The 15131-nt window shown below is 42.2% G+C and overlaps 2 protein-coding genes across 2 annotated transcripts; both read right to left on the bottom strand.

Annotated features, from left to right (window-relative positions):
• Nucleotides 1–5407: 5407 nt before the first annotated feature.
• On the bottom strand, nucleotides 5408–6400 carry LOC100511524 (olfactory receptor 8B3-like). The gene has a single exon (XM_084978239.1). The coding sequence runs from the start codon at nucleotides 6341–6343 to the stop codon at nucleotides 5408–5410; it is 936 nt and encodes a 311-aa protein (XP_084834365.1). The 5' UTR covers nucleotides 6344–6400.
• Nucleotides 6401–13730: 7330 nt separating this feature from the next.
• On the bottom strand, nucleotides 13731–14723 carry LOC146399903 (olfactory receptor 8B3-like). The gene has a single exon (XM_003129967.4). It carries the CDS (start codon nucleotides 14664–14666, stop codon nucleotides 13731–13733), a length of 936 nt encoding a protein of 311 aa, XP_003130015.2. The 5' UTR covers nucleotides 14667–14723.
• Between the last annotated feature and the right edge of the window lie 408 nt (nucleotides 14724–15131).

Here is a 15131-nt window from a genome sequence, read left to right as displayed (position 1 = left end):
CTTTGAATCCTAACCCCATGGTCACTAACAGGGGCGTGGTCCTTGAACTCTCCATGCCTCAGATTCACAATTTCTAAAAGAGTGATGAGAACAATAGCATCTCTTTCATTGGGTTGCCTTTATGAGTAAATGAAAAACAGTACACAAAACTGTTAGAACAGGACTTGGCACATGGTACACAGTCAGCCAATGTCAGTTGTCAGCATGATTTATCTTCTCAAAACTTCCAAGAGGTCTTCCATCATACAACTTATGACTCTCCTTAATTCCTAGGATCCCTTATAAACTGTTAAGTTCTATAAAGACAAACATCTCTTACTACGTCCTTTGTGGTGCTGTGCATACTACACAGCACAGAGGAGGCACGCCATACGTAATTCTGTCAACTCGACTGTTCTCTGTTGAAAACCTTCAGAATAGTTTTCACATCCCTCATGTACTAAGCATTAGTCTGCAGCCACACTGACCTCCATCCTTTGCCCTCAGGCACCATACAATCTCAGGTCCTTTTTAGGTGTTAACTGAACTATACTGCAATATAAACATACGTAATTGAATCTGCATTTTTTTTGTTTTTTTTTTTTTTGCTTTTTAGGGTGACACCCGTGTCATATGGAGGTTCCCAGGCCAGGAGTCGAATCGCAGCCGCAGCTGCTGTGGCTTATACCACAGCTATAGCAACAGAGGATGCAAGCCACGTCTGCCACCACTGCACAGCCCACAACCACACTGGATCCTCAACCCACTGAGCGAGGCCAGGGATCGAACCCGCAACCTCATAGGTCCCAGTCGCTTTTCCATCTGCTGTGCCATAACGGGAACTCCGATTCCCCAATTTTTAATTTTTTATTTCTTTAATTTTTTGGCCCTGCCTACGGCATCTGGAAGTTTCTCGGCCCTCATTGCCTCTCCTTTCTAAAGGCAACAGTTTGCATCTACTAACCCCAAACTCAGTCCATCCCGTTCCCTCTTCATAAGGTACTTAAAGGTCAAAGTGCTATGATATACATACCATGTTATCCATCCGAAGCTATCATACTATTGTACATCACCTATATTCCAGTTGAAAAATGCCTGAAGAAGGTCTTTTAGGAGAGACTTCATGAAGAAAGTGAGAGAAAATACACTTATAAAGCAACTGCTTCATCTGGTGCCAGGCTGAATATCAGTGAAATGTCCCTGTTCTTGAAAGAAAAATCAGCTGTATCAGACTTGGGAAGAATATTGTCTGTCCTCAATATGGATTTCAATTTATCATAATCAAATTTCAGGAACAATTTTGAGTACATAAGACTGATGTGTAAGTGTCCATGGGTAGCACGCAACTCCACTACGCCCTAATGACAAAAACTACCTGTATGACTTTCTCTCAGTTCAGACATACAGCCCATTGCACACATCATCAAATATGGGCACAAAATGGGAGTGTTGTTTGCTGCTCTAGTTGTTACCTAACTCAATGGATGACCACTTCAACAACCATTCCCTCTTGCTGGATTCAACAAGTATTTCCCGCTTAGCCTTGGCCCTCAGGCACTGGAGCCAGGAGCCAAGGACCTGAATGTGTCTGAAAAGATTAAAGGTGGGTTGTGTGCCATGCAGCTGATGATAGGCAGTGACCCCATAAAATACAAGACTTGAAGACTCTCCTGTGTGTGTGTGTCTGTGTGTGTGTGTGTGTGTGTGTGTGTGTGTGTCGGGAAACAATACAAAGTGGAATGTACAGTGGGGTGCAGTAAAGTGGGGGGTCAGGAATGAAAGGGATATAGAAATCAGAACTGCTGTTACTTCCAGTTTTCCTCAGGTCTTAACCACAGGGCACTCTCTTCCTGTTCCAAAAGAATGAAATCTAATTTTAAAGAATGAGATTTGTCTGAGATCGAAAGGGTTTCATTTGTATCTTGAATCGTGTTAATTAAAAGATGAATGGTCAATTGTAACCCACTCTTTGAGCCACCTTAAGTACTATAAACTATATAACAGATTGAACACACTCGATGCCACCTACAAAGCTTCCCAAAGTGTTTGCCCGTTGAGGTACACTTGTCTTTCAATATGGAAAACAACGTGATCAGAAGAGACAGTGACTAAAAGAAGAACAAAATGAAAAAAGCTGACAAAGACCACTCATTTCGTTTCTTTTTTGTCTTTTTGTCTCTTCAATGGCCGCGCCCGAAGCATATGGAGATGCCCAGGCTAGGGGTCTAATCAGAGCTGTAGCTGCCTGCCTATGCCACAGCTCACGGCAACACTGGATCCTTAACCACTGAGGAAGGCCAGGGATCAAACCTGCAACCTCATGGTTCCTAGTCAGATTCGTTAACCACTGTGCCACGACGAGAACTCCTCAATTATTTCATATAAGTGAACTCGTTAGGTGAAAATCAAGCATATTAATATTGGCTCAGGGGATGGGATGTGTGTCTAAAACCCTAAGCCGGAATTCCCATCGGGCGCAGCAGAAACAAATCCGACGAGGAACCTTCAGTCTGCAGGTTCAATACCTGGCCTGGCTTAGTGGGTTAAGGATCTGGCATTGCAGTGAGCTGTGGTGCAGGTCGCAGATGCGGCCTGGATCTGGCATTGCTGTGGCTCCTGTTTAGGTGGGCAGCAACAGCTCCAATTAGACCCCTACCCTGGGAACCTCCATATGCCGGAAGTGGGGCCCTAAAAACACAAAAGACACGAATAAATAAATAAAACGGTTAAGTCAAGCATTTAGCAACGAGCATCTAAAAACAAACAAGAGGGCCAACAATCTGGCTAGGATAAATTTCACAAAACCTAAAGAGCAAACAGAGATTAAAAAAGTAAACTATGGGAGTTCCCGTCGTGGCGCAGTGGTTAACGAATCTGACTAGGAACCATGAGGTTGCGGGTTCGATCCCTGGCCTTGCTCAGCGGGTTAAAGGATCCAGCGTTGCCATGAGCTGTGGTGCAGCTTGCAGACTCGGCTTGGATCCCGATTTGTTGTGGCTGTGGTGTAGGCAGGCAGCTGCAGCTCTGACTGGACCCGTAGCCTAGGAACCTCCATATGCTTCAGGAGCGGCCCAAGAAATGGCAAAAAGACAAAAAATAAAATAAATAAAAAAGTAAACTATGGGATGTTATGGTAGTGATATTACAACATGTTTAAATTGTTTCTTCACATCATGGTAAGGATTTTCAAGTGGGTGGGGTCATCTCTTTGCCTATCTTCTCCAAAGAAAAATAACCCAACATACTTTTCTAAAAAAGACATTGTAAAAATGAACTCATTCACCACATATGCTTTCAAATTAACATTGCTCTCTCAAGTGCAAGTTGAGCATTTGGTAGTTTAAAAACTCCATTTGTGACATACTATAAAGTAACTATATTTTAATTCTTTAAATATCTCAATGAGAGTAGCATACAGAAACCAACAAAACAGGAGGAAATTTTGTTTATTTCCAGATCCACTGGTTTTGTCCATTTAACTCTAACAACAGGATAACATCAGTTTTATTCTATCCTGAGAAATCCTGTGACATGCATAAGATTTCTAAAGCCTCCAGAAAGAACAGAGTCACAATAAGTGCTTTCTTCTTTCATCACTTTACGTTCCATTCATTCTTTTTAAATTGAGTTTCAATTACCAACCACTAGTTAATTTCCTTAAGAGGTTTTCCAGTCTCTACCTAGTTGCCCACAAATTGGTCTTCATTCCCCAAACTGCTGTTAATGTGGCATCATTGCGTATAATAAGGGTTAATCAAGGCCTTATGAACAGTGGAAGATAATGACAATACTCTCCTGAACACCATACAAATTCAGAAGGAAATGCACCTTTTTTTTTTTTTTTTTTTGTCTTTGTCTTTGTTGTTGTTGTTGTTGTTGTTGCTATTTCTTGGGCCGCTCCCGCGGCATGTGGAGGTTCCCAGGCTAGGGGTTGAATCGGAGCTGTAGCCACCGGCCTACGCCAGAGCCACAGCAACGCGGGATCCGAGCCGCGTCTGCAACCTACACCATAGCTCACGGCAACGCCGGATCGTTAACCCACTGGGCAAGGGCAGGGACCGAACCCGCAACCTCATGGTTCCTAGTCGGATTCGTTAACCACTGCGCCACAACGGGAACTCCAGGAAATGCACTTTCTAAATCTCACTGTTCATTCCCCTGAGGGACCTCTTATGTACTGACTGTGTCTCTTTGCATGGTGGGCTAGGACACGCTCATGGGAAATTTTTCCTCCCACACCCTCTTCTCTGAATTACAAGACCTTGAAAACATTTCATTTCACACTATTTTTTACATAAAGTCTGCTTTCAAAGAAAAGTTTGCTCATACCTTCTAGTTCTTAAAAGAAAACTTAAATGAAGTAGACAGAAAGTATACTAGAAAGAGTAGTAGACCTGAAATCAGGAGAATGAGCATCTACTCTAGACTTTTACATAAAGCTGTGTGACTTTGAGTAAATCATTAACCTCTCCGACTTTCAGTGTTCTTGCCATATAATAAACATGTATTGAAAACCAAATGTTCTACTTCAAATGTAGAGATGAATATGAAACATCTGAGGTGCATATGAAAGGAGCTTGTAAATGCATCATATTCACAGCTTGCAGGTGGGGTGTGTTTGATGATAGTCTCTATGGAACCTGCTACAACTGAGAGACACAGGCATTGAAAAGAGTCATATTCCTGACAAGTGCAGGGAGAAGGAGAAGTGGAGAGACAGCTTAACTCATTCATGCTTCCATCGGCGCGAGCGGCATTTAGGAAACCCCCCCAAAGCACAAGATATTACTTTATTGATCATTCAAAATCAATGACTTTAAGAAGTCAAACATGTTACTTTACTAATCATTAGCAGAACCATTTGTCTTTTTTCAAGTGAAAAAAAAGGAAAATACATAATGATAATTTAAAAATAAACAGACATGAGCTTAATTCTTAAGGTGTTTCTACATTTTTTTTTTTTTTTGTCTTATTGCCTTTTCTAGGACTGCTCCTGCAGCATATGGAGGGTCCCAGGATAGGGGTCGAATCGGACCTGTAGCCTCGGGTCTATGCCAGAGCCACAGCAACAGCAACAGGGGATCCAAGCCGGGTCTACAACCTACACCACAGCTCACTGCAACACCGGATCCTTAACCCAGTGAGCAAGCACAGGGATGGAACCCGCAACCTCATGGTAACTAGTCAGATTCGTTAACCACTGCGCCACAACGGGAACTCCTTAAGGTGTTTCTAAATAAGAAACATGATGGAAAATAGAGATTAATAAAGAGACCAACTCTAAAAAATTGTAAACAGCTAGAGAAAGGCTCAAACTTCCTTCACCAAGGGAAGAAAGAAATAAGGTAAGAAGACTGCCACTAAAAATATTATCAATAAACACATTGAATCTCCTATCCAATGACAACACCCACAGAAACAGATTCTATCAAAACCGGAATCTTCTCCTCAGGGTTTTTTGCAGAGCAAATTTAACATCTTTGTTCCGCAAACTGTAGATTAAGGGATTCATCATGGGAACCACATTGGTATAAAAGACAGAAGAGATTTTCCCCTTATCCATAGACCCAGAAGATGATGGTTGGAGATACATAATTGTCCCCGATCCAAAGAACAGAGAAATTGCAATTATGTGGGAACTGCAGGTGCTGAAGGCTTTGGACCTGCTCTCCATGGAGCTGATGCGAAGGATGTTGGACAGGATGAGCCCATAAGAGACAAAGATGGTGAGACTGGGCACAATGATGTTGATGCATGACGCAATGAAGAGTACAATTTCATTGATGTAGGTACTTGTGCAAGAGAGCTGGAGCAGAGGGAGGACGTCACATAAGTAGTGGTTGATGGTATTTGCATCACAGAAGGTCAGTCTCAGCATGCATCCAGTGTGAGCCATGGAAACAGAAAATGCCATCAAGTAGCAAGCAAGCATAAGGCTGGAACACACTTTGGGGGACATGGCAATGTTATACAACAGGGGGTTACAGATGGCCACATACCGATCGTACGCCATTGCAGTCAGCACATAGCATTCAGAAAGAATTAAAAAACAGAAAAAGAAGAGCTGAGTCATGCACCCCAGGTAAGAGATAATCTTCTTCTCTGATAAGAAATGTGTGAGCATTTCTGGTGTAAACACTGAAGAATAGCAGAGATCTATGAAGGACAAGTTGAAGAGGAAAAAGTACATGGGGGTGTGCAGGTGTGAATTCAGCCCAATTACTGTGATCAAGCCAAAATTTCCCAGCACAGTGACCATATACATTGCTAGGAACAGCAAGAACAAAGGAAGTTGGAGAGCTGGATGGTCCGTTAAGCCCACCAGAATGAAGTCAGTCACAAATGAACCATTTCCAGGAGCCATTCTTCTCTAAGAGGATCTGGGGACACAGGAGAAAAGGGTTACATTAGAGATCAACTCAGCTCTCCTCACAACAGCTCCCCCTACAAGAGGGCGTATAGACTGGGCATGGCTGAGACTAGCCCAGCCTGGACCCACAGCATCTGCCTTTCTCAGTATCATGACTGGGAATGCCAAGGACTTTCCCTTACTCAAGTCTTGATAAGCTCAAGTAAACAAAGAGCATCACAGACTTAGCCCACAGAGGGAAGGCAGTGCTGCAATATGCAAACATGGCTGCTGGGCAAAACTAAGGGGTAAGAGAGAGGGACAGGCCAGGACAGAAACCTGTTCTTCACTCCCTTAAGCCCTCTCCTCACCGGGAAAACTGTAGGCAGAGACCCCAGCTGCCTGGGGCTGGCCTCTAATGCAGATTAGACCTGCTGGGGTGAGAACCAAGAACAGTGCCTCTAAACAAAATCTATGGCACCAAAAGCTCAGAGAAATTTATTTACTGCCCCATGTGGGAGCCTGAGAGTCTGCCCACAGAGGGGGAACTTACTGACTGAGATACTGTACTTTCTGAGCCTCCTCATCTCGCAACACCCTCCGATCTCCCCAGTACACATTCTCCCGACAGTGGCACTTTAACCTCAGGACTGCACAAAGTGGGAAAGAAACGGGCAGATCTCACATCCCTGGTCTTCCATCTCAAAATCAGAAGGATGGTAATATCAGCCGTATTCAGAAACTCACTGTCCTTAAGTCAGCAACCTTCGAGCCGTCTTATCCTTGGTGTTTGCCCTGTGGTCCTGGAAAGGAAGTTCCACCTTCAGGGGCAGTGGTTCCTTTGATGCTAAGAGGATGCAACCCAGGCTTCATTTCAGATATACCCTGGAATCTTTCTGAACTACACATATTAATGTCAGATTATGACTCTGAGTCTTCTCAAGCAGCAAGGAAAAATAATCAATAAATCGCATTGTCACCAGCTTTGCCACTTGATAAGACACAGAAGACTGAATGTGCGTTTATGGACCGAACACAATTGAATGGACTCAGGGTAGAATCTTGCTCAGCCTCTCCACCAGGCACTAGGGTTTACGTGTATAAGAGAAGTAAGGGGATTATATTTACACCATGAGCCAAGTTCTCTGTTTGCTTCCTTAGGGACTCAATCTTGTAATCCAGTCTACATGTCACTTCAGGGACTGTCCATTCCCAAGGTAGAGGCAAAAATTAACTCCCATCTTCCTATTATCTCATCTCTTAAGGAAATCTAGTGCTTAGGTTCTTTCTCAGTGTCTTCCAATGTCCTAAAGGGAAAACTTCCACAGTCTACCTATTGGTTTCTTAAAAGCATAACGTTAAGTTGTGCCAAGACTCTAGTAACTCAGTTTTTGTCCCTTATCATTTACCTCACAAAAATAATTTAACTTTTTCTCCCTTTCACAGTTATTACATTGAAACACCTATTGGAAATTTCTAGATGACAGTCCAGTTGCATCCCAAATGTCATATTTCCTTAAGTGAGGTCATCGGGTCCTTCTCATTACAGAAAAGAGGGGGGCTGTAGAGTTGGACTGCATGGCTTTGAATCCTAACCCCATGCTTACTAACAGGGGCATGGTCCTTGAACTCTCCATGCCTCAGATTCACAATTTCTAAAAGAGTGATGAGAACAATAGCATCTCCTTCATTGGGTTGCCTTTATGAGTAAATGAAAAACAGTACACAAAACTGTTAGAACAGGACTTGGCACATGATACACACTCAGCCAAAGTCAGCTGTCAGCATGATTTATCTTCTCAAAACTTCCAAGAGGTCTTCCATCATAAAATGTTAAGAGTTATTTTCACTTTATTTCATAGGATCCCTTATAAACTGTTAAGTTCTATAAAGACAAACATCTCTTACTACACAATACATAATTCTGTAAATTATAGTGTTCTCTGTTGAAAACCTTCAAATAGTTTTCACATCTCTCAAGTGCTAAACGTTAGTCTGCAGCCACAATGACTTCCATCCTTTTCTCTCAGGCACTATACAATCTCAGGTCCTTTTTAGGTTTTAACTGAACTATACCTGCAGAGTTATAATGACTCTGCAATTTCTAATTTTTTATTTCCTTATTTATTTACTTTTTTTGCCCCTGCCTACAGTATCCGGAAGTTCCTAGGCCCTCACTGCCCATCCATTCTAAAGTTAACCGTTTGCATCTACTAACCCAAAACTCGCAGTCCATCCCGTTCCCTCCTCATAATGTATTTAAATGTCAAAGCACTGTGATATACATACCAGGCTATACATCTGAAGCTAACATGATATTGTTCATATTTCAATTGAAAAATGCCTGAAGAAGGTCTGTACGGAGAGACTTCGTGGAGAAAGTGAAAGACAATAAATTTATGTAAGAGGGAAAAAGACTTAACTTGCCTTTCCTGTACCATTAAATTACATATAAGGTTTCACATCTACTACAAATACACCATTTGAGCTTGTTCACTGACATTCTTCCACCCACAGACACTGGTGGAAATTCTTCACTGAATCTGGTAAAAGGATTATCTCTACCCTGGACGGGTCTGGACCACGTTGTACATATCACTCAATCTTGATGATTACCCTGTGGGAGCTGATCTGTACTAAGACAGCTGATCCCATATATTTGGATTGTTATTTTCAATCTTGGCTTACCGATTAGTTTGATGTTTACGTTAAGGAAAGGTTTGTAACCTTATTTTATGGTGAAACTTAGCAAAAATACATATGTGAAAGCCTAGAAAACACACACTTCAAAAATGTATTATAAAATGGACAGCTTATAATCACCGGGTAGTTTTGTAAGTAGATTATTGCCAATACCCCACAGCCCTATGTATGCCCCTACTTAATGTCAGCTTTTTCCATGCTACCATCCTCTACCCTGCCTCTGCTGCCATCCTCTCAGCTTTTCCTTCATGGCTTCATCACTAAAGTAGGGCCTCAAGGTCATGTGATCAGCACAGAGAGGATGTGCAAAGGGCACACCACAGCCCTGGAATTATGTCCATCATGTCTAGAACTCAGTCACCTGCTACGTCTCACTGCGAGAATGTCTGTCTGGGAAATGAATGTTATGCAAGAAGAGGGGAACAGCAAGCAGAATGCGCTAATCACACCAGTGCTTGTCAATATCACTGACCTGAAGGTTCAAAAAGGTCTTGAAAGGAAGAACTTACTGCTGACTCTGGCACTGAGCAAGCGCCTGTGAGTAACAATGCCTGTTGGAGACCACCCTAATATTCTAAATTAAGCAATACCTATCAATGAAATGCGAAGGATACGCTACAGATATTTTTCTTAATTTCTAATGTTTGCACCTATTTTTGTATCCAGAAGCATTTCATGCACTAAAACCACTGTCCATGTTTCACTGGTACATTCAGTATAAGGTTTTTAAACCTGCTATTGAGAATCGGAATACCCAAGTCCTGGTCTCAGCCGTACCACTTCTCAACTGTAATTTAGAAAAAGCCATCAACATCTCTGAGCTTTAGCTTCATTATCTGTGGAATGGTAACCAGGATCCCCTTCCTCAATCTCCTCAAGTTCTCTCCTGAGGAACACATAGCCTTGCAGAGGCGATAGGACTGGGAAAAAGGCAACACCACCTCTAAGAGCCATCAGAACACACTGTGCGTTCTCTACATTAATGTCTAACGTGGGTCTATTACATTTTACGTCACAGAGAGACGTAAAGAGCCCAGGGGATTCCATCTGCCTTCCACTCACCCAGGAGAGGGGGAATCGTGCCTCAGAATGGAAAGCTGGCCAATGCTGAGTGAACCTTTAACATGTAAAGGTGCATGATTTGGACAACAAACCCCGCATATAAAGCAACTACTTCATCTGGTGCCAGGCTAAATATCAGTGAAATGTCCCTGTTCTTGAAAGAAAAATCAGCTGTATCAGACTTGGGAAGAATATTGTCTGTCCTCAATATGGATTTCAATTCATCATAATCAAATTTCAGGAACAATTTTGAGTACATAAGACTGATGAGAAAGTGTCCATGGGCAGCACGCAACTCCACTACGCCCTAATGACAAAAACTACCTTTGTGACTTTCTCTCAGTTCAGACATACAGCCCATTGCACACATCATCAAATATGGGCACAAAATGGGAGTGTTGTTTGCTGCTCTAGTTGATACCTAATTCAATGGATGACCACTTCAACAACCATTCCCTCTGGCTGGATTCAACAAGTACTTCCTTCTTAGCCTTGGCCCTCAGGCACTGGAGCCCGGAGCCACGGATCTGAATGTGTCTGCAAAGATGAAAAGTGGGTTGTGTGCCATGCAGCTGATGATAGGCAGTGACCTCATAAAATACAAGACTTGAAGACACTCCTGTGTGTCTGTGTGTGTGTATGTCAGGAAACAGCACAAAGTGGAATGTACAGTGGGTTGCTGTAAGTGGGGGGTCAGGAATTGAAGGGATATAGAAATCAGAACCGCTGTTACTTCCAGTTTTCCTCAGGTCTTAACCACAGGGCACTCTCTTCCTGTGCATTCCAAGCCTGACCCTGAGCAGTCACAGTGGCTCCCTTAGAGGAAGTTTACATCAAACCAATTCAGGATGTAGTCAGGGGACATTCTGGTCCTAAACTCAGAGGACCATTTCTGTCAGGCCTAGAAAACCAAAGCTTTCTCACTGACTTAGAAACAGCTCTGTCCTGCAAACATGCAAGCAAGTGCCAGACCCATGGCTTCCCTGTTTGATTCTCAGCTTGGGGACACCTTCTTTCATCCCATTTCAACTGATAAATAGAACCAAAATCTACACATGGCTATTCCATGCTGTTCATGGAAAACAACGGACCTGTTTTCTCTGGCATATCCCTCCCTTTTGAAAGAAGTCCATAGAGCTCTAAAGCATTTAAATGCACTGATTATAAATGTAAGTTGCCCCTCCTGGAACCTGGCCAGCCTTAACCTTTTACAATTCGTATGCACATGGCTTTCTGATAATTGTTGCAAAATCATCCAAAAGAATGAAACCTGATTTTAAAGAATGAGATTTGTCTGAGATCAAAAGAGGTTTCATTTGTATATTGACTCGCATTAAATAAAAGATGAACCTGCAACCTCATGGTTCCTAGTCAGATTCATAAATAACTGAGCAGCAACAGGAATGCCTCAATTATTTCATATAAATGAACTCGTTAAGTGAACATGAAGCATATTAATATTGGGTCAGGGGATGGAATATGAGCCGACATTTAAAACCAGAAGTGGAATTCCTGTCGGGGGCAGCGGAAACAAATCAGACTAGGAACCATGAGGTTGCAGGTTCCATCCCTGGCCTCGCTCAGTGGGTTAAGGATCCGGTGTTGCCTGGAGCTGTGCTGCAGGTGGCAGACTCAACTTGGATCTGGCACTGCTGTGGCTCTGGCATAGGCCTGCGGCAACAGCTCCAATTAGACCCCTAGCCTGGGAACCTCCATGTGCCAGGAGTGGGGCCCTAAAAAGACAAAAGATACAAATTAATAAATAAATAAAACCGCAAGTCAAGCATTTAGCAATGAGCAGCTAAAATCAAACAAGAGAGCCAACAATCTGGCTATGATAAATTTCAAAAACCTAAACAGTGAATGGAGATTAAAAAAACAGTAAAATAGGGAATGTTATGGTAGTGATATTAGAACATGTTTAAATTCTTGCTTCACATCATGGTAAGGATTTTCAAGTGGGTGGTCATCTCTTTGCCTATCTTCTCCAAAGAAAAATAACCCAACATACTTTTCTAAAAAAGACATTGTAAAAATGAACTTACTCACCACATATGCTTTCAAATTAACATTGCTCTCTCAAGTGCAAGTTGAGCATTTGGTAGTTTAAAAACTCCATTTGTGACATACTGTAAATTAACTATATTTTAATTCTTTAAAAATCTCTATGAGAGTTGCATACAGAAACCAACAAAACAGGAGGAATTTTTTTTTGGTTCCCAGATCCACTGGTTTTGTCCATTTAACTCTAACAATGGAATAACGTCAGTTTTATTCTATCCTGAGAAATCCTGTGACATGCATAAGATTTCTAAAGCCTCCAGAAAGAACAGAGTCACAATAAGTGCTTTCTTCTTTCATCACTTTACGTTCCATTCATTCATCTTAATTTGAGTTTCAATTACCAACCACTAGTTTATCTCCTTAAGAGGTTGTCCTCTCTCTACCTAGTTCTCCACAAATTGGTTCCCCAAACCACTGTTAATGTGGAATCATTGCATATAATAAAGGTTAATCAAGGCCTTATGAACAGTGGAAGGTACTGACAATACTCTCCTGAACATGATACAAATTCAGAAGGAAATGCACTTTCTAAATCTCACTGTTCATCCCCTGAGGGACCTCTTATGTACTGACTGTGTCTCTTTGCATGGTGGGCTAGGACACGCTCATGGGAAATTTTTCCTCCCACACCCTCTTCTCTGAATTACAAGACCCTGAAAACATTTCATTTCACACTATTTTTTACATAAAGTCTGCTTTCAAAGAAAAGTTTGCTCATACCTTCTAGTTCTTAAAAGAAAACTTAAATGAAGTAGACAGAAAGTATACTAGAAAGAGTAGTAGACCTGAAATCAGAAGGCTAAGCGTGCATTCTACACTTTTTCATAAGGAACCTGTGTGACTTTGACTAAATCATTAACCTCTCTGACTTTCAGTATTCTTTCCATATAATAAATATGTATGGAACACCAAATGTGCCACTTCTAATGTTGAGAGGAATATGTAATCTCTGAGGTAAATGTAAAGGAGCTTGTAAATGCATCATATTCACAACTTGAAAGTGGGGTATGTTTGAGGAGAGTCTTTATGGAATCTGCTATAACTGAGAGACACAGGCATTGAAAGGAGTCATATTCCTGACAACTGCAGGGAGAAGGAGAAGTGGAGAAACAGCTTATCTCATTCATGCTTCCAAAGGCCCCAGCGGCATTTCAGAAACCCCCCAATGCACAAGATATTACTTTACTGATCACCCAAAATGATTTTAAAAAGCCAAATGAGTCACTTTACTAATGACGCTAAAAAGCCAAATGTGTTACTTTACTAATCATTAGCAGAACCATTTCTGCTTTTCCAAGTGAAAAAAGGGAAAATTCATAAGGATAACTTAAAAATAAACATGAGCTTACTTCTTAATGTTTTTCGTAAAAAGACATAGGATGGAAAAAGAAAGGAAAATGGACAGAGTGAAAAAAGATGTACACTAATAAATTGGAAATGGCTGGAGAAAAGACCCAAAATTCCTTCACCAAGAGGAGAAAGAAATAAGGTAAGAAGACTGCCACTAAAAATATTATCAATAAACACGTTGAATCTCCTACCCACTGACAACACCCACAGACACAGATTCTAATCAAAACCAGAATCTTCTCCTCAGGGTTTTTTGCAGAGCAAATTTAACATCTTTGTTCCGCAAACTGTAGATTAAGGGATTCACCATGGGAACCACATTGGTATAAAAGACAGAAGAGATTTTCCCCTTATCCATAGACCCAGAAGATGATGGTTGGAGGTACATAATTGCCCCCGATGCAAAGAACAGAGAAATTGCAATTATGTGGGAACTGCAGGTGCTGAAGGCTTTGGACCTGCTCTCCATGGAGCTGATGCGAAGGATGTTGGACAGGATGAGCCCATAAGAGACAAAGATGGTGAGACTGGGCACAATGATGTTGATGCTTGCCGTAATAAAAACTACCATTTCATTGATGTAGGTACTTGTGCAAGAGAGCTGGAGCAGAGGAAGGATGTCACAGAAGTAATGGTTGATGGTATTTGCGTCACAGAAGGTCAGTCTCAGCATGCATCCAGTGTGAGCCATGGCACCAGAAAGTGCCATCAAGTAGCAAGCAAGCATAAGGCTGGAACACACTTTGGGGGACATGGCAATGTTATACAACAGGGGGTTACAGATGGCCACATAGCGATCATACGCCATTGAAGTCAGCACATACGCTTCAGAAATACCGAAAAAACAGAAAAAGTAGAGCTGAGTCATGCACCCCAGGTAAGAGATAATCTTCTTCTCTGATAAGAAATGTGTGAGCATTTCTGGTGTAAACACTGAAGAATAGCAGAGATCTATGAAGGACAAGTTGAGGAGGAAGAAGTACATGGGGGTGTGCAGGTGTGAATTCAGCCCAATTACTGTGATCAAGCCAAAATTTCCCAGCACAGTGACCATATACATTGCTAGGAACAGCAAGAACAAAGGAAGTTGGAGAGCTGGATGGTCCGTTAAGCCCACCAGAATGAAGTCAGTCACAAATGAACCATTTCCAGGAGCCATGCTTCTCTAAGAGGATCTGGGGACACAGGAGAAAAGGGTTACATTAGAGGTCAACTCAGCTCTTCTCACAACAGCTCCCCCTACAAGAGGGTGTGTAGACTGGGCATGGCTGAGACTAGCCCAGCCTGGACCCATAGCATCTGCCCCTATCATTATCATGACTGGGAATGGCATGGAATTCCACATAGTCAAGTCTTGATAAGCTCAAGAAAACAAAGAGCATCACAGACTTAGCCCACAGAGGGAAGGCAGTGCTGCAATATGCAAACATGGCTGCTGGGCAAAACTAAGGGGTAAGAGAGAGGGACAGACCAGGACAGAAAGTCCTTCTCTCACCTCACCATTTCTTCACTCCCTAAGCCCTCTCCTCACCAATAAAAGTGGAGTCAGAGACCTCAGCTACCTGGGGTCTGCTAACCTCTAATGAAGATTAGACCTGCTGGGGTGAGAACCAAGAAGATTGCC

Source organism: Sus scrofa, chromosome 9, assembly GCF_054392235.1.
Source record: "Sus scrofa isolate SSC_HxYL_T2T_F1_AM1 chromosome 9, Sscrofa_HxYL_maternal_Yorkshire_Landrace_v2.0, whole genome shotgun sequence".
In the NCBI taxonomy this organism is placed as follows: domain Eukaryota; kingdom Metazoa; phylum Chordata; class Mammalia; order Artiodactyla; family Suidae; genus Sus; species Sus scrofa.
Note: the sequence above shows the minus strand (reverse complement) of the source record. Positions and strands in the feature narration are given on the sequence as shown.

Excerpts from the sequence above, each read along its gene's own strand:
- LOC146399903 (XM_003129967.4), bottom strand. The coding sequence starts at position 14,666 with ATGGCTCCTGGAAATGGTTCATTTGTGACTGACTTCATTCTGGTGGGC.
- LOC100511524 (XM_084978239.1), bottom strand. The coding sequence starts at position 6,343 with ATGGCTCCTGGAAATGGTTCATTTGTGACTGACTTCATTCTGGTGGGC.